This window comes from Anastrepha obliqua, chromosome 5 (genome assembly GCF_027943255.1).
Source record: "Anastrepha obliqua isolate idAnaObli1 chromosome 5, idAnaObli1_1.0, whole genome shotgun sequence".
NCBI classification, from domain to species: Eukaryota; Metazoa; Arthropoda; class Insecta; order Diptera; family Tephritidae; genus Anastrepha; species Anastrepha obliqua.
In genome coordinates this window covers 124005512-124021611 of record NC_072896.1, presented here as the reverse complement: position 1 = coordinate 124021611, position 16100 = coordinate 124005512, and the positions used below count along the sequence as shown (strand labels likewise).

The 16100-nt window shown below is 37.1% G+C and overlaps 2 protein-coding genes across 2 annotated transcripts in view; both read right to left on the bottom strand.

The window, feature by feature from the left end:
• LOC129247105 (serine-rich adhesin for platelets) overlaps window positions 1–10018 on the bottom strand; it is a 346746-nt gene extending 336728 nt beyond the window's left edge. The window contains exon 1 of the mRNA XM_054886033.1: window positions 9078–10018. Coding sequence (XP_054742008.1) covers window positions 9078–9086 — 9 coding nt within the window. The 5' untranslated portion in view covers window positions 9087–10018. The remainder of the gene's footprint in view (window positions 1–9077) is intronic.
• Window positions 10019–11813: 1795 nt separating this feature from the next.
• LOC129249313 (NADH dehydrogenase [ubiquinone] 1 subunit C2) lies at window positions 11814–12520 on the bottom strand. The gene is made up of 3 exons (XM_054889046.1): window positions 12306–12520; window positions 12073–12216; window positions 11814–12011 (listed from the first exon to the last, which is right to left on the bottom strand). Exons 1-3 carry the CDS (start codon window positions 12460–12462, stop codon window positions 11962–11964), a joined length of 351 nt encoding a protein of 116 aa, XP_054745021.1. The 5' UTR covers window positions 12463–12520; the 3' UTR covers window positions 11814–11961.
• Window positions 12521–16100: the final 3580 nt, after the last annotated feature.

The window sequence follows — 16100 nt, the reverse complement described above, 5'->3', positions numbered from 1 at the left end:
CTTATGTTATCGCACAATTTACAGAATATGATTTAAATCTTAATTCTACATCATTATATTTGTATATTTATCACAGGTTTGGTTTTTTAAATGATTTTTTCTTTTTTTCGAAGGAAAAAACTACTATGAAAAACCTCCGCTATACATCTTACAAGCTAGGGTTAATCTATACGCATTTAAGTACCAGGGCCTAATTGAACATTAAGAAAGTTCAGTTATTAGTAGATTGTCCGAAAAACTGGAACGAATTTTGAATCTTTTAGTCAAATTTTGTATTTGATCTGACAAAATCTTAGTTTTTGATTCATCATGAAGCTTTCTGGTGGAGAAATGCCATGGGAGTCGTAGCATCATTTTGAGTACCTTATTTTGGCAGATTTGCAGTTTCTTAACATGTGACTTTGCGATATTACTCCAGGCTGGACAGGCATATAATATTATTGGCTGAAATATAGACTTATAAATTATTAGCTTATTTTCATCACTTAAGCCTGAGCGTCTATTTATTAGGGGATATAACATTTTAATCGCCAAATTTACTTTCTCCTGTATGTACTTTACATGATCGCAAAAAGATACTTTTTTATCAAAAATCACCCCCAGATATCGTACGGTATTGGCCCACGGGATATCATAACTACCTAATTTCAAACCTGTACTTGGTATAAAGCAATGACTTCTTTTTCTAGTGAAAAAGATAGCTTGCGTCTTACCAATGTTTAATTTTATTTTCCAAGTACACAAGTAGTCTGCCATGTTTTGTAGTGCATCTTGAAGTTTGGTTACGATTTGGTTACCAAACGCATGCGAATAAAATATGCCAATGTCGTCTGCGTATGAATTGTGGAATTTGAGAATCATCTGTTAAAAGCTTAATAAGACCGATTTTTGTGAGTGATTGAACTCGAAATATTCATTGTGAGACATTTTATTTGGATAAAAACGTAACAAATTCATCCTAATAGCACAAAAATGAACACGAAACTCAGGTACATTTATTGAGAGCCACAAATAATGATTCTAAGAGCCGCAAGTGGCTCGCCGCTATACTATAGACAAATACTCGACGGGGGTTTAACGTTGGTTTTTTTTCCTTTTTCCCTCCTCTCAGGAGCATAGGGCCTCGACAAGACTCTTCCATCGTGCACGGTTCTATGGTGTTGTTTTTGCACCGCCCCATGAGATGTCGGTATCTGAAAGCTCGCGCAGCATCGACCTTTTCCAAGTGTTTTTTGGGTGAACGCGACCTCTGCTCCCTTGTAGGTTCCAGTCCAGTACTATTATCGTGATGCTATCTGGTGGTTTTCTCAATGCATGACCCATTTATCACTATTTTCTGCTTTGATTTGCCTCAGGATGGGTTCCTTCATTCTTTGATCTAGAATATTTTACAGATGATACGGAGGCATTTGTTGACGAAAGATTTGCCTTTACGTATGAGCCGAATATTCGTGGTTTAGTACGCCTGGAGAACTCCCCCATACCCTATGCATTCGCCAGAATGCCGCACTTGCTTTGTTTTGCGTGCAGTTGACGTCTTCATCTGCTTTACCATCTGCGTGATGATGCAGCCGAGGTAGCAGAAGCTTTATACGAATTCCGCCAGGCATCTGTCAACCATCTGCCTTGCGTTATAGTGGTTAACTCTCATGGCCTTGGTCTTGGCGCTGTTGACCTCCAATCCGACAGTGTATGCCAGCGTTACTAGTTTGTCCGCATTCGCTTGGATGTCAGAGAGTTTGTGAGAGAGGAGGCAGATGTCATCGGCGAAGTCCATATCCTCAAGATGTCTGTGCAGGATCAGTTGGCTCATGATGTAATCAAGGACGATGGCGAAGAGACGGGGCGATAGGGGACAACCTTGCCTTACGCCTGCGTTGGTAGTGAATGGATCGCTGATATCGCCTTTATGAAGCACTGCCAGTTCGGAGTTCTAGTAGAGGACTTTGATTAGGCAAACTATCTTGGCAGGAACTCCCTTTCTACTCAGTCCCAGCCATATAGCGTATCGTTTTGCAGTTTCGAACGCCTTCTTAAAGTCTACGAACAGCATGTAGAGCGGGGAACGCCAATCAACTGATCGTTCTACTATAATAAGTGTGTTGACTTGGTCAACACAGCTTCGGTGGGGGCGAAAACCAGCTTTCTCGGGCCTTAAGGAGCGTTCGTTTTCTTTAAGCCTACTTTGTACGATTACGGCTACAATTTTGTAGATGGTGTTAAGTAGGGTTATTCTTCGCCAATTGCCGCAGTCTGGGGCAGGATGTTGTTATTTTATTGCTTGTTGTTGTTGTTCAGAACACTTCAAAGCGAGGTATACTGCTAAGAGCAATGTTGCTAGTTGCTTCAAAGTGTTCCTTCCATCTGCGGATCTGGTCATCATTGGAAGTCAGCAAAGCACCGTTCACATCTCTGATCGGCTGGTTGCTGTTACTCCACTGGTTGGTTAGACGGTCAACTATGGGGTACAGCTGTGTCATGTTGTTAAGATTGTTGATTAGATTTACTATCTTAGACAGCGCCCGCTTATTTTCTTGCAAGTATTATAAAGCAGCATCTCAGTAGATTGAAACGAGCGCAATTCACAAGTGTTTGACATTTCTGTTGTAGCCCACAACAGACGCCAATCAAGCAACGTATTTATGTTGGCTCCCCATCGCAGTATGCCAAAATTTGGTTTCGGTTTTTCTAGCTGTCTCCCGCAACTGCTATTAATACAAAAGTAGTTTTAATTTTATTTAAAGAAATTTTTTTTCCAACTGGCGAACCTCTATTACCAACAAGACAGGCTTCAATTTGCCTTGGGATTAAATACTTATTTCTTGTACAAGTTCAGGCTATCTCTACCGCGTACCCGTATAAACATATGCAAGTAAGTACCTAGACACCGTAAATATATGTATGCGAAAATCTGCTTTAAATATCAAATGAGCATCATTTCACATTTGATTAAGCCAAAATGGAGCATCAATTTCTTGTTTACGATGCTCATCCACTTAGGCAAACAGGATTTTTCAACCTTCCGCCACAGCTTTGGCCAATACTGAGTACTGAATTATATTTATGTATGCTACCAATTTACAAAAGATTCAGCGATAAATTCTCAGCCACCATACATACACACATACACACATACCCACATACATTCTTATATTTATATTAACGGCTACGGGGTCCATGCATACGCACATACTTAGCCCACGAATATTTAAATGCGTAGATGCATACACGCGTGGGTGTACACATGTAGGATAGGCAGGTGTGCTTGTGGGAGAGCCAAAGGACTCAAGAGTAATGATTGGTGTAAGAGTATAAATTTATTTTTATATCAACTCTGACAAACACTTATTTGTGATGAATTGTTATACCATATTTTATGACTTCAAGTTTTCAAGAGAAACTCATTTCCGAGGGTTGGAGTTTGTGCGTTGTTTAAGTATTTTTCAACAGTCAATAAAAATAATCAAAATTAAGATGAGTAACGCATGCATACATACATGTATACATATATACATACATACATATGTATAATTGTGTGTATATTGCATTAAATCCACAGGTATGTATCCTACTACAAGGTGGCGCAAAATTAATCCCCCTAAGGGAAGATTTATAATTTTAGCATATGGCCGCGTACATCAAACGCATTTACACATGCATATACACATACACATACATACATACACTCGTGACATAATGATAATGATAATAAATTGAAGGGCAAAATCTTGACAAATATTTTTTATTTTATTTTATAAAGGTTTACATAACAATAAAATTATTATACAAACTGAAAGTAGTGCAGCGCTAGCATCAGAGGCTTTCGGCTGGATTGACAAATATATTTTAGGAGTTTGTGAGAAATCGTGCATTAAACATAGCGACTTAAAAGATGAGCGCTAAATATAAGCAATTAACTCGTGTTCAAGGTAGGTAGGTAGGTAGGTTGGGTGGTTGTCGTAACGACGCACTTAGACCTTTAGCAGATCTATTGTGATACCACTGGAGCTCATCCTTACCCTACGTGTTCCTTTTCAAACCATCCGGTAGCTTTAATAAACGAGCAAAGCTTCGTTAGTTTTAGATGCGCTATGTCCGCTACATCGGTTAAAAATGCCGTATCAAGAGTGCCTCAGCCTTCTCATAGCTAAGCTTTCACACTCACATAAAAGGTGTCTGGCTGTTTCCTCTTCTTCTGTATTAAAACAGCTTCTAGATAGATCTAAGTACTGGAGTCCTAACCTTCTAGCGTAGCTGCCTATTAAATAATGACCAGTTAGCTTCTCTGTTAAATCTTAACAAGATTTTCCATCGAACATGGAACAGCGCATTTCGGTCATGTCTGTCTGCTTAGTTCGCATGTTGTAAGATTTTGCCAACTTGTATTTACTTTTTTGATGGTTTCCCTATCTATAAGTAATTTACAAGTGGCTACAGACATGGGTATCAGCGTCTTATCTTATCCTATCATCTTCCTTATATATAGCTTCTCTGTTGAATCTTAACAAGATTTTCGATCGAACATGGAACAGCGCATTTCGGTCATGTCTGTCTGCTTAGTTCGCATGTTGTAATATTTTTGCCAACTTGTATTTACTTTTTTGATGGTTTCCCTATCTATAAGTAATTTACCAGTGGCTACAGGCACGGGTATCAGCGTCTTATCCGGTTGGAGATCGTGCGTTGTACCAGTTCGAGCAAGTTCATCTGCCTTGCAGTTCCCTGCTATATTCCTGTGGCCTGGCACCCAAATAAGGTGCACTTTGTAGCACTTAGATACGTCATTTAGAAGTTTAAAACATTCTGAGACTGCTTTTGACGAGTGAGTTTTAGATTCAAGAGCTTTTATTGTCGCTTGGCTGTCCGAGTATATGATCAAAAATTGATTATAATCAATTATTTTTACTTTAGAAAAAGAAGGAATGCCTATTCGCGAGATAGCGAGAAAAGTTGAATGTAGCCATCCAACAGTAGCAAATTTACTCAAAAACAAAGAACCAGGATGATCGTTTGGAGTGTCAGAGTAGAGTTGGAACTAGGAGAAATCCATCTCCCGAACAGATGGAATTAATCGTAGGATTTGATTAAAAGATCGGTTTAAAAACTTCATAGAAATTAGAAAGAACCAGGTGGAAAAACAAAATGTAAGCGGGAGGTCTCGATATTTTGTAGAAAAAAATTAGAAGTGGTTTTATTACATTTGTGGTATTTTTTACCCAGTAGCGACGAACGCCGGGTTGAGCATCCTGAAAGCCAAATGGTCTGTCTGGGCATGTTTTTTTCTATATACGAGGTCCTTTACCCTTTGTTGATAGAATGATGATGCGCAAAAGCATGCAGAAGTTATATCCACTTGTATGGTTCAAGACCGTACAAGAACTATTTAAACATATGGGAATACTTCTGGGACGACTCCGCACCATATCATTGGGCTAAATGTGTAAGTTTTCATGCGGTATTTAATCAACGATATATTCCCATATTTGGCGGCCGCCGTAGCCGAATGGGTTGGTGCGTGACTACCATTCGGAATTTACAGAGAGAACGTAGGTTCGAATCTCGGTGAAACACCAAAATTAAGAAAATATTTTTTCTAATAGCGGTCGCCCCTCGGCAGGCAATGGCAAACCTCCGAGTGTATTTCTGCCATGAAAAAGCTCCTCATAAAAAAAATATCTGCCGTTCGGAGTCGGCTTGAAACTGTAGGTCCCTCCATTTGTGGAACAACATCAAGACGCACACCACAAATAGGAGGAGGAGCTCGGCTAAACACCTAAAACGGGTGTACGCGCCAATTATGTATATATAATATACCTATATATTCCCATATTTATGGTTAAGGAAAGTTTCAACTGCCGCCATTTTGTTTCTTATAGCTAGATGCGGAAAATGTTTGCAGATTTCAGAATATCCCATATGGCACACTATGAGAAAGAAAGTGGCTCAAGACAGACCAAACTCTAAGGCAGAACTGAAAAAAGTGTTAAATAAAATATGAGAATGGGAAATTTCTAACGAATTTCTTGAAAACCTCGTTACTTCAATGCCTGCTCGGTTCCAAGCAGTTATTCTCGCCAAGGGCGGTTCAACTGTTCAAAATGCTCTAAGCATTTAGTAAAATATTTATAAATTTTTTATATCGAAAGCAAACGCAAAAGGTACTCAGATGTTGGAAGAATTTAAATGCATATTAAAAATTCGTGCATATAACAGAAAAATTATCTTCATAGTTAAAAACTAAAAAATTTGTGTTCAAAAAATCTTAGTTTATGAAACACTCTTTTTATGAAACCCACGAGGTGGTAAGATTTGCGTGGTCACGAGTGTATATATGCATATACTCGTATAATGACTTGAGCTCCCATCAAAATGTGAAGAAGCGACTTGAGCGAAGTCCCCGACGAAGTACCAATCAAATTGCGAAAGAACTGAACTGACCGTAGTATCCGCCGCATACTGAAAAATGATCTCAAAGTCAAGCCTTACAATATCCAAAAGGCGCATGATCTCACACCAAAGCAACGACAAGTCAGACTTGAGAGAGCGAAGGAGTTGCTTCTCTTGGCCAAAAGTGGTCAATTTCCGAACATTGTGTTTTCTGAAGAGAAACTTTTTCAAATTGAGCAATTCGTAAACTCTCAAAACGATAGGGTTTATTTGACCAACCGTTCATAGGAGAATTTGAGTCCTCGATTGGCCACCAGGAGGCAGCACCCGCCACAGGTAATGGTTTGGGCCGCTGTAACCGCTCTGTAATCGTTTTCATCGAGCCTGGCGTCAAGATAAATGCGAAATATTATCGGGAAAATATTCTAGAGGCTTCATTGAAGCCATGGGCAGACAAACATTTCGGTGGTCGACCACGGACGTTTCAACAGGACTCGGCACCGTCTCACAAAACTAAAGTGAACCGAGAATGGCTAAAAAACAACGTTCTGAACTTCATAACGTCCACACAATGGCTGTCAAATTCATCAGACGCAGATCCGAAGGATTATTCTCTTTGGCCCAATTTGGAGAGCAAGGTCCGAACTAAAAGTTCACCAGTCTCGAGGCGCTGAAAAAAGCCATTGTACGCGAGTGGGCCAAAATACCTGCAAGTCACATTCGGGCAGCTTGCGATTCGTTTCTGGTCAGTCTCAAGACCAAAATCAAGGCAAAAAGTTGTCATATGGAGCAAAGGTAAATTGATTCTTAATTTTGTATTATTTTCAAACATTTTTTACTTTTAATTGGTTACACTTCGAGTGCCGGACCCTGTAACAAAAACCTTCAAATAAAATCCCCAACTTTTTAAGAAACTCACAAAAATTGAACAATTTTAAAAAAATTTTCATCAAATCTCTAAACAATTTAATGCTAATTTTTAGATGCAGTTTTGTAGCATATTAAATTTTAGAATATTATTTTGTTTTTTTAATATTCTGTTGCCAATTTTTTCCATATAAAGCACATGCTTGGAAGTATTTTATATGGAATAAAATGCTCTACTGCGATGTTCCAATAAAACATTAAACTATGGAGTATGCGTAACAACGCATCCCACAAATTGGAGGAGAATATCGGAAAAACAACTACCAAAGGATGTTTATACTATACGTACTAACTCGTTTTAATCAGGCTCCAAAAATCGAAAGCTATTCGATTGTAGATTTCATTTCAAGATCCTCTTTCCCGAAGAAATTAAATGTTAAAAGACTTAAGCATTTTATCATTATTTTAGGCAAGTAAACCGAACACGACCACATTACACGTCTAATGAGTACTTACGAAAACGTATAAAATTTAATCGACTCGTCGATTGGCACAAAAGCGAGGAAATTTTTGGGCGTGAAATTCATATACTCCCGTACGCATCTAGGCCAGCGAAGTTGGAAAGAAGTCTGCATGGAAGAATAAATAAAAAATAGATAATTGGCGCTTACTCTTCTGTTAGGTGGTTGGCCGAGCTCCTCCTTCTATTTGTTAGGTACGTCCTGAGATTGTTCCACAAATGAAGGGACCGACCCCGAACGCCAAGTGGTTTTTTATGAAGAGCTGTTTGAAATGCACTCGGAGGTTTGTCATTGCCTGTTAGAAAACTCTTTTTACTCATTTTGGTCTTTCATGGAGATTCGAACCTGGGCACTTCCGAATGGTAGTCACGTACCAATTTATTTGGCTACGTCGGCCGCCCGAATGGAGTATTCTTCCGGTTAAATATCATTAGGTTTGTTCTGAGTTTGTTTCCGGCCGACAATATCAAAGTTCGCACTTGGCATTTCATACCTTAAAAACCATCTGTCATTTGAATTCGGCATCAAATTGTAAGTTTGCCTATTGAATAGTACAGTAAAATAACAAGGCCCTCGCGTCTTATATTTTAGAAGAAGCTCGACCTAATACTGTACATCTCGGCCTAAAACATGTATAAAAGATAAAGACGTTTCGGTGCGAGTCCTTTCAAAATGCCTAAATTAAAAGTTAGTTTGAAAACTCGGAGGAAATTCATCTGCTGTTTTTATATTCATGAAATTATTAACTGGAATCCACTACTGGAAAAGGAGGCATTCCTACGACAGTCGGTTCTACGTAACCGGAACGATCCGGATTTATATCCGGTCATAGACTGTCACTTCAGCAGCATTCCCCATATATGTATGGAGAATGTCAATGCTGCTACAACAACAACTACCAGGAATCAAGGAGTAAATAATTCATATTACAGTAAAAACTTTGGGCGGACATTCAACAACGTCAGTCAACTTTTATTCGACCAATAGAGGTGTCCGCTCAAGATAAAGACATTTGCTTCGATACCTAAGACTTGTTATAGAAAACTTATCTGCTCAGGCGAAGTGCCCTTTAGAAGAGGTCGAATATGGTGGAAAGTGGAAAAAAATTTGACTGAAATAAATATCGTTTAAATTAGAATATTTTAAATTATTTTATTATTTAAATATTTTAAATTAAATTAGCTGACACGTTGAACACGTGCAATTTCTAACTAAGATTTCATATGATCTTCTAAGCACAAAAATACTTAATTCCTTCTAGAACCGAAAACGTAGCTAATCAAACGTTTGCAAATTACCTACCTTGGCCATAATCACTGCTAATTCCTGAAAATTACGCTGCGGCAGCAGCCAACAGATTTTTCCCAGCTCACTTAGCCCACCGTTAACTGTAACGGTGCCTTAGTAAGTCACTTCGATGCCACGTTGTATGCCAACAGAAATTACGCCACTAATGGAGTCTCTTACGCACGTCTGCCAGTGGCTTCTCGTCACACACTCACAATGGCAGCACACAAATATTGGTTGATGAAAACAATGGCTGCGTTTCCATACAATGTGAAACTCTTTATTGTCCTCGGCGGACTGACTGGCCAGCCTGTGTTCGTTTTTGGGTGACCGTTTGCTCGCAGTTGGTGGTGAGTGTTTATTTGTTGACTTATTTGCGTGTCAATTTCCGGTATGCATGGACGATAAGCGAGGAAAATGCAGTACAGCAGCTACTGATGAGACGCTGCTAGGATATCGACATATAGAGCACTAAATTTTTTTTAATATAATTTTTTTTTTCGTTATGGTTCGATTTCAACTTTTTTATGATTTGATTAAATTTGGTCTTTTTTTGATTTTATTTATTTATTTATTAACACAAAAATTAGTAAAATAAAGAAATTAGCACAAAGTCACCTCACTTTAAATACTGTAAACCAACTTTAACTTTTGACATTCTTGTAGAATAGCTGAATAGTGTAACATTTTTTGATATATTGAGGAGAAGGATAGAAACATCATGAGAGCAGAATTTACCGTTGCGACACTATATCTGCCATATGCCCTCTACACTAACACTCTGGTTTTGTTATGCCACTCACATTCTCCGCACATTTTTATTTTTGTCACTTTGTTTTTTATTTTATTTATTTTTTTTTATTGGTTAATATTTATTTTTTATTTAATTTAGTTTTATTTTCCTTTTTTGTGCAACATGAGCGCGATTTCTGATTTTGACCATTCAACTTCTAAAACTCAACTAACTCGGTCGGAATTCTACAGTGGTGTCAACTGTCTCTGTCTGCTTTGTGGTCACCGTTATATCGTAACATAAAAACAACCCCGACAACAACAATTCGCTTGTTGGTGAAATTTTATAACGGTTCATTTATGAACATGCGCAATGGACAAGACAAAAGGTTGGGGGAGGTGACAACATTTCGGCCCACATATTGGTGTAGGTAGTAAAATGTTCCATAGCAGTATTTGTTTTCCAGCGTCTCCGTATCAGAACAAGTGCTCATACGGAAAATTATTTTTAGCTTTATAAATATTTGAAATTAATATATTAACTAATTTACATAAGTTTAGATAATTGAAGTTATAAGTTCTGTTCATGAACAATTGTTACAAATTATCAAGTTTTGGTGTTCATGTATCCAAAAAACTTGCAAAGTAGGGGAAAGTGAGTGAGCAAAACGACATTTCATTTTGAGGGGAAGTTGCATGTTTTTACTGGTAAGAATTCGCAACTGAAAAACAGCTGATTGCAAAGTAAAATTAAGCAATAATTAAAATTTGCGAATTGCAATTGCTAATGGAATGTTGTTGTGGAGAAATTAAAATAATGTGGTGCTAAGCTCGTTATTTTGCATTTTATTACCTTTTATTTTTTTATTTTATACGAAGTAGCTTAACTAATTTGTTTTTTTTTAATTTTTGATATATTTTTTTTTGCCAACAATTTAATCAACTGTTCGTAAAACTTGCAAATAGTTATTGGTTTTGCGTTTCTATACTTTCTTTGATATTTTTCTCTTGAGAGTGAATTCTCGGAAATTAAGTTACAGGCAAGTTACTGGATAATTTTTACATGAACAGACCTATAGATAGAGTTCGAATCTAGAATTCATTTAATAATATTTTTCCATAAATTTTGGGCTGTTGCAGAGGCTAATAAAAATCTTGGTATTTTAAGTTGGGAATGAAAAAGCGCTAAATGCATTATTTGAATGGCGAACAAAGCCAAGGCAAAGTTCAACCTGAAATCAAGCAAATTTAGTTCATTTAGTGAAAAATTTATGGTCCACAGATTAAGGTGTGCAATTATAAAATCTAGGAATACCTTTTCTCTTAAAATTCAAAAATAAATTACCGTTAGGAACAATGATTTCATGGAACTTGCTTGGAAATTAAGTAATAAATTCCAAAAATTATATCAGGTCAGCACTTGTGTGAAGAAAACAACTAAGGACGCTACTAGATTGTTCCAGCCGCCAAATTCGGCGAATTTCATTGACCTTTGTGCTATCCTAAACTGTATGAGGAAATTGGTTTCAAAGGTGTCGCTACAAAAACTCATTTATCTTGCACAGAATTGAATAAACCTACAAAAAAAAGCAGAAAGAAATGTTGCTGTAGCAGCATAAACATTCACCGTACATGTATGGGGAAAGCTGCTGGAGTGATTTTCCTTGACCGGATATAAAACCAGGTCGTTCCGGCAGCGTAGAACCGGCTGTCGTGGGAAGGGGCAGAGAGAATTCAATTGTTTTGGTTTTCAAATGAAATCAAACAGAGCTTAATGTAGTTTAGTTGAGCGCAGTAAAATTCTACAGCATCGCCTCCCAGTTAATATCGGTGAAACCGAAACATTCAATTTTGCAATTAGGAAGAGAAGAAACTAAATTACGTTTCGTGGCGGCCTAGCATGGAGCCTTCAAAGCAAATACGTTCAGCGCCACCATTAAGAAAAAAACGGTAAAATTTTCAATTAGTTAATCTCCAATAAAGCACCTCAAGAAATGAAACTTAATTGCACATTAAAAATATTTTCTTCACTTGCTTTTCACTTTTTATTTTTCGTTATGGCTACTTTGCACATTCAATTAACAATCTGCGATGTTTATACAATTATATTCTATGCGGTGCCTGTGTTTTGGTAGTGATTACCAGTATCACCGTCTTAATTCGCTTTCTATCGGATTGGCGTCCAGGCCTCCAAAATATCACCGTACTTCTTGCGCTCTAAAAGAATTCAATATCAGTTTGCGTTACGAAGCTTTTAATAGTATTTCTACTTGCTTACCCTTTGGTGGAAAATCGTCGGGATGAAGTTCGATGTAATGCTTCAGCACAGCATCACGTTTGGCAATGTGTTCGTTTCGTTTCCCGTCGAAATAATAACCAAGACCGCCACCTATTGCCGCAAATGTAACATGACTTTGTATACCTACGAAATTAGGGATGTAATACAAGTTGGATTATTAAAATTTATTAAATTCTTTGGCACATCACAAAGTTACGTCACAATAAACCTACCGGAGAATGGCGGCTTTCTTAAACCCCAATTGACGAATGCTGCACAACCAAAACCAAGTACAGAACACACTACAGGGTTAAATATACTATTCATAAAGGGCGCTTGGCGTTCCCCTTTATCCGTTAGGAGTTTTATTGGATCAATCACGTTCGACATATTTGGTTCAATTTTCTTCCAACAGCACAGAGCACGAAAAAGAAAAACACAAACCAATAGGCACGTCAAAGTGACAACCAGCTGTTAGTGCTGCCACTGAGCAATATTCGAAATGTTAAATGATTTGATTTGGAGGCATTTAAGAGTTGAATAAATATTCACAGTGTTAAACAAAAAATTAGAAACAATAAAAAAATCTTTTGATCAGTAAATAGAATGAATTTATAGTTCACAGTTTATTTGGAATTTATTAATACAAATATAGAAAATGATTAATAGCAAATAAATATAAACAAGTTTTTTCTTTGTTGAAAGCAGACTGAAGAGCAAACGCTTAAATTAATAAATAAGTCGGTTTTATTTATATTCGGCACCCGGACTTGTATCCGGACAAGAATTTTTATGCAATTTAACTGTAGTAGGTAGGTAGTGAAAGTGGCATAATCCAAAACAAAAAAATAAATGAATGCAGAAATTACTACCAACTCTCTTATTAGGTTAGGTTGACCTGGCTGGCTGAAAGCCCTCACATAGACCTATTGGTCCTTAGTGTTACCAGATGGAATTTGAGCCTTACGTTTCCTTGTAGTAGGCTTCTTGTAAAAATCCTGCGTCTTTTGCGAATCTAAGTAAGCTCGGTAGCTCCAACCCCGAGAGACTTTCAAACCTCTCATATTGTAGAGCTCATATTGTACTTTCCTATTATGATATGTAGAAAATTGCTGCTGATATCTAGATTACTTTTACTGAGGCACAGCAAACTGAAAGCTTTAAAGTCGTTTTTCTCGACATGATATTTTTTCGGCTTGATTATGACACTCTTGTAGCAAATGAAATGGTTTAATCTAGAATATTTTCGAGTGTTTCTTCTTTTCTGTTCACAAAATACTTGATATTCATTTAGACCAAAGTGTGTTAATCTTCCGTTGGGCACCCGTGTCTGGCCAAACTGGCTTTGTTGACTTTGGTAATGAATTTAACATATTTCTATTATAGCTAACGACTCGAGGTTCTAGGTAGCTTCCTAAAATTTAATATTTTATCGATTTATGGGTATAACCTTTTAAAAAGGATCCGCCAACAAGACGAAAAATAGACCAGACTGGGTTGCCCAACTGATGGTTTTAAAAAGGTGTCCAACGGAGGGGCAAAAAAATTAAATAAGTATATACCAATTAATGTTTCTAAGGCTATCTGGCATATATATTGGCATTGACTCAACCCTCTCCTTCCTCGGTTTTTTAGAGGCTGTGGTTGAGTTTCACAAGTCGTTCCTTAAGACGAGCCAAAGCACACGACAAACAATACGTCTGTTCATGTAAAAGGTATCCAGTAACTTGCCGAGATTTCACTCTCAAAGAGAAAAATATCAAAGAAAGAGCATGAACGCAAAACCATTAAAAATTTGCAAGTTTTCCGAACAACTGATTAAATTTTCAAAAATTAACTAAGCCTATGTAATTAAATAATTATCAAACCTCGCTCAACAATGTTTTTGACAATTTCTTACTTTCCAGAATATATGTATATAATTAAAACAAAAATCTGACTAAATAAGCTTTCGGTAGCCTTTTCCATGTCGTTCCATTTGGCACCTTAATCCCATGTTGATGGGCCGTTCGCGTCCGGCGCTTATTTCTACTATATAACGCCAACAGAAAATTAGAAACAATTCATAAGGTATCTTCTAAGCTTTAACTAATCATATCCGAAGATATTTTTTCAAAATATTTTATAGGGTTAAAAATGTTAAATTAGTTAACAATCAAGAAATACAAGCATAAAAACAAAGGACCCTTTCAATGCTTCCGATTTGTATTACGGAAATTGCAGCAACGGCGACTGAGGGTTGTGGTTCAGAAGTACTTCTACTCAAATATGAACGAGACGGTATCAATAAAACGGTCCGCGGATGACATATGGCAAAAATAATTTTTTTGTTTTTTGGTAGGACTGTTATAAGCTTACATGGCAAATTTCAGCGTGATATGTCACATAGTTTGTTTTCTGTGCTACTGTAAACAAGTCAAGCTCGAGAGTGTTCTTCGAATTCTCTTTTATGACTTCAATTGTCTCAAAATGTTTTCCACGGAGCGGCAACTTGAGCTTGGGAAACAGGAAAAAGTCACATGGAGCCATATCAGGCGAATACGGTGCTTGCGGAACGATATTAACATTATTTTTGTTCAAATAATCGCGAACAAGACGTGATGTGTGAGCTGGTGCATTATTGTGATGCAAGAACCATGACTTGTTGTCCCACAATTCCTTCCTTTTAAGACGAATGTTCTCGCGCAAACGCTTTAGATCGTCTAAATAATATTCAGCGTTAACCGATCGGCCTTGCGGAAGGAATTCCGAGTGCACCACACCTTCGTAATCGAAAAAAACAGTCAGCATAACCTTAACTTTTCAGCGACTTTGGCGTGGTTTTTTGGGTTGATGTACGGCCCTCTTTGAACGATTTGTACCACTGGAAAACACGTGCACGCGATAGAGCAGAGTCCCCATAGGTTGTCTGCAACATTTTTAAGGCATCTGAAGCCGAAATTTTGTTGGAATAACAAAATTTCAAACAAATTCTTTGTTCAACTTGAATTTCCATTGTTAAATTCGAAGAACACACTCGAGCTTGACTTGTTTACAGTAGCACAGAAAACAAACTATGTGACATATCACGCTGAAATTTGCCATGTAAGCTTATAACAGTCCTACCAAAAAACAAAAAATTTATTTTTGCCAACAGCTGTCATCCGCGGACCGTTTTATTGATACCGTCTCGTTCATATTTGAGTAGAAGTTACTTACCTCTATATCATTGGCTGATTCCTATTTAGTATATGACTTCAAATAAACTTTATCTAAAGTATATTTGTTTACATTCTCCATTTTATTTAAATTTAGAATTTTTACTCAATTCGCAAATTTTAATTTGTGTTTATTCTTACTTTCCCATCAGCTGTTTTTCTCAATTGCAAATTCTTACAAGATAAAAATTTATCAGCAAAAACTTGCAGCTTCCCCTCAAGATGAATGTCATTTGCTCGCTCTCTTTCCCCTATTTGGCTAGTTTTTTTGATACATGAACACCAAAACGTGATAATTTGTAACAATTACCACACATTTTTTGTTTCATGAAATAAATCAAAATTCATTTATATAAGACGACACATTTTAAATAAAAAAGTATTTACTCTCTTTGCGTAGTTCGGGTTCATTCAAGCAATGCAAAATTTCGATAGGCATCGGAAGAGTATCACTAGACAACTTCGCGCTCTTTCGATCTGGCCTGGAAAATGATACGCGCAAATTTTTTTCCTGGTTTCAATGAAGAACCGCACGGTTTTAACCAATAAGTCTTTTCATTTTGTTTGTTTGGAACATGAACAAACTTAACGCCCTCCTTTGCTTACGTTTTGTGGCACAACAAAACAGTAACCTGCTAACATTTAGAAAAAAGTTTTTTTTTCCTATACTTTTGAGTACTTTTTCTTGAAAATTTGTTCTGAAATAAAAAGTATATTTTCCAAGAGTACATCAAGGATTTATTACGTAGCTCAAGATGGCTGACACAGGGTGAAAATTAAATTTTTTCACCTTTAATTATTGCTTCATGACTTTGTTAAGGGGTTAGTGGT

Excerpts from the sequence above, each read along its gene's own strand:
- LOC129249313 (XM_054889046.1), bottom strand. The coding sequence starts at position 12,462 with ATGTCGAACGTGATTGATCCAATAAAACTCCTAACGGATAAAGGGGAA. Across the intron at positions 12,217-12,305 it reads AAGAAAGCCGCCATTCTCCG|GTATACAAAGTCATGTTACA; the intron begins GTAGGTTTATTG and ends CTAATTTCGTAG. Across the intron at positions 12,012-12,072 it reads CGACGATTTTCCACCAAAGG|AGCGCAAGAAGTACGGTGAT; the intron begins GTAAGCAAGTAG and ends GAATTCTTTTAG.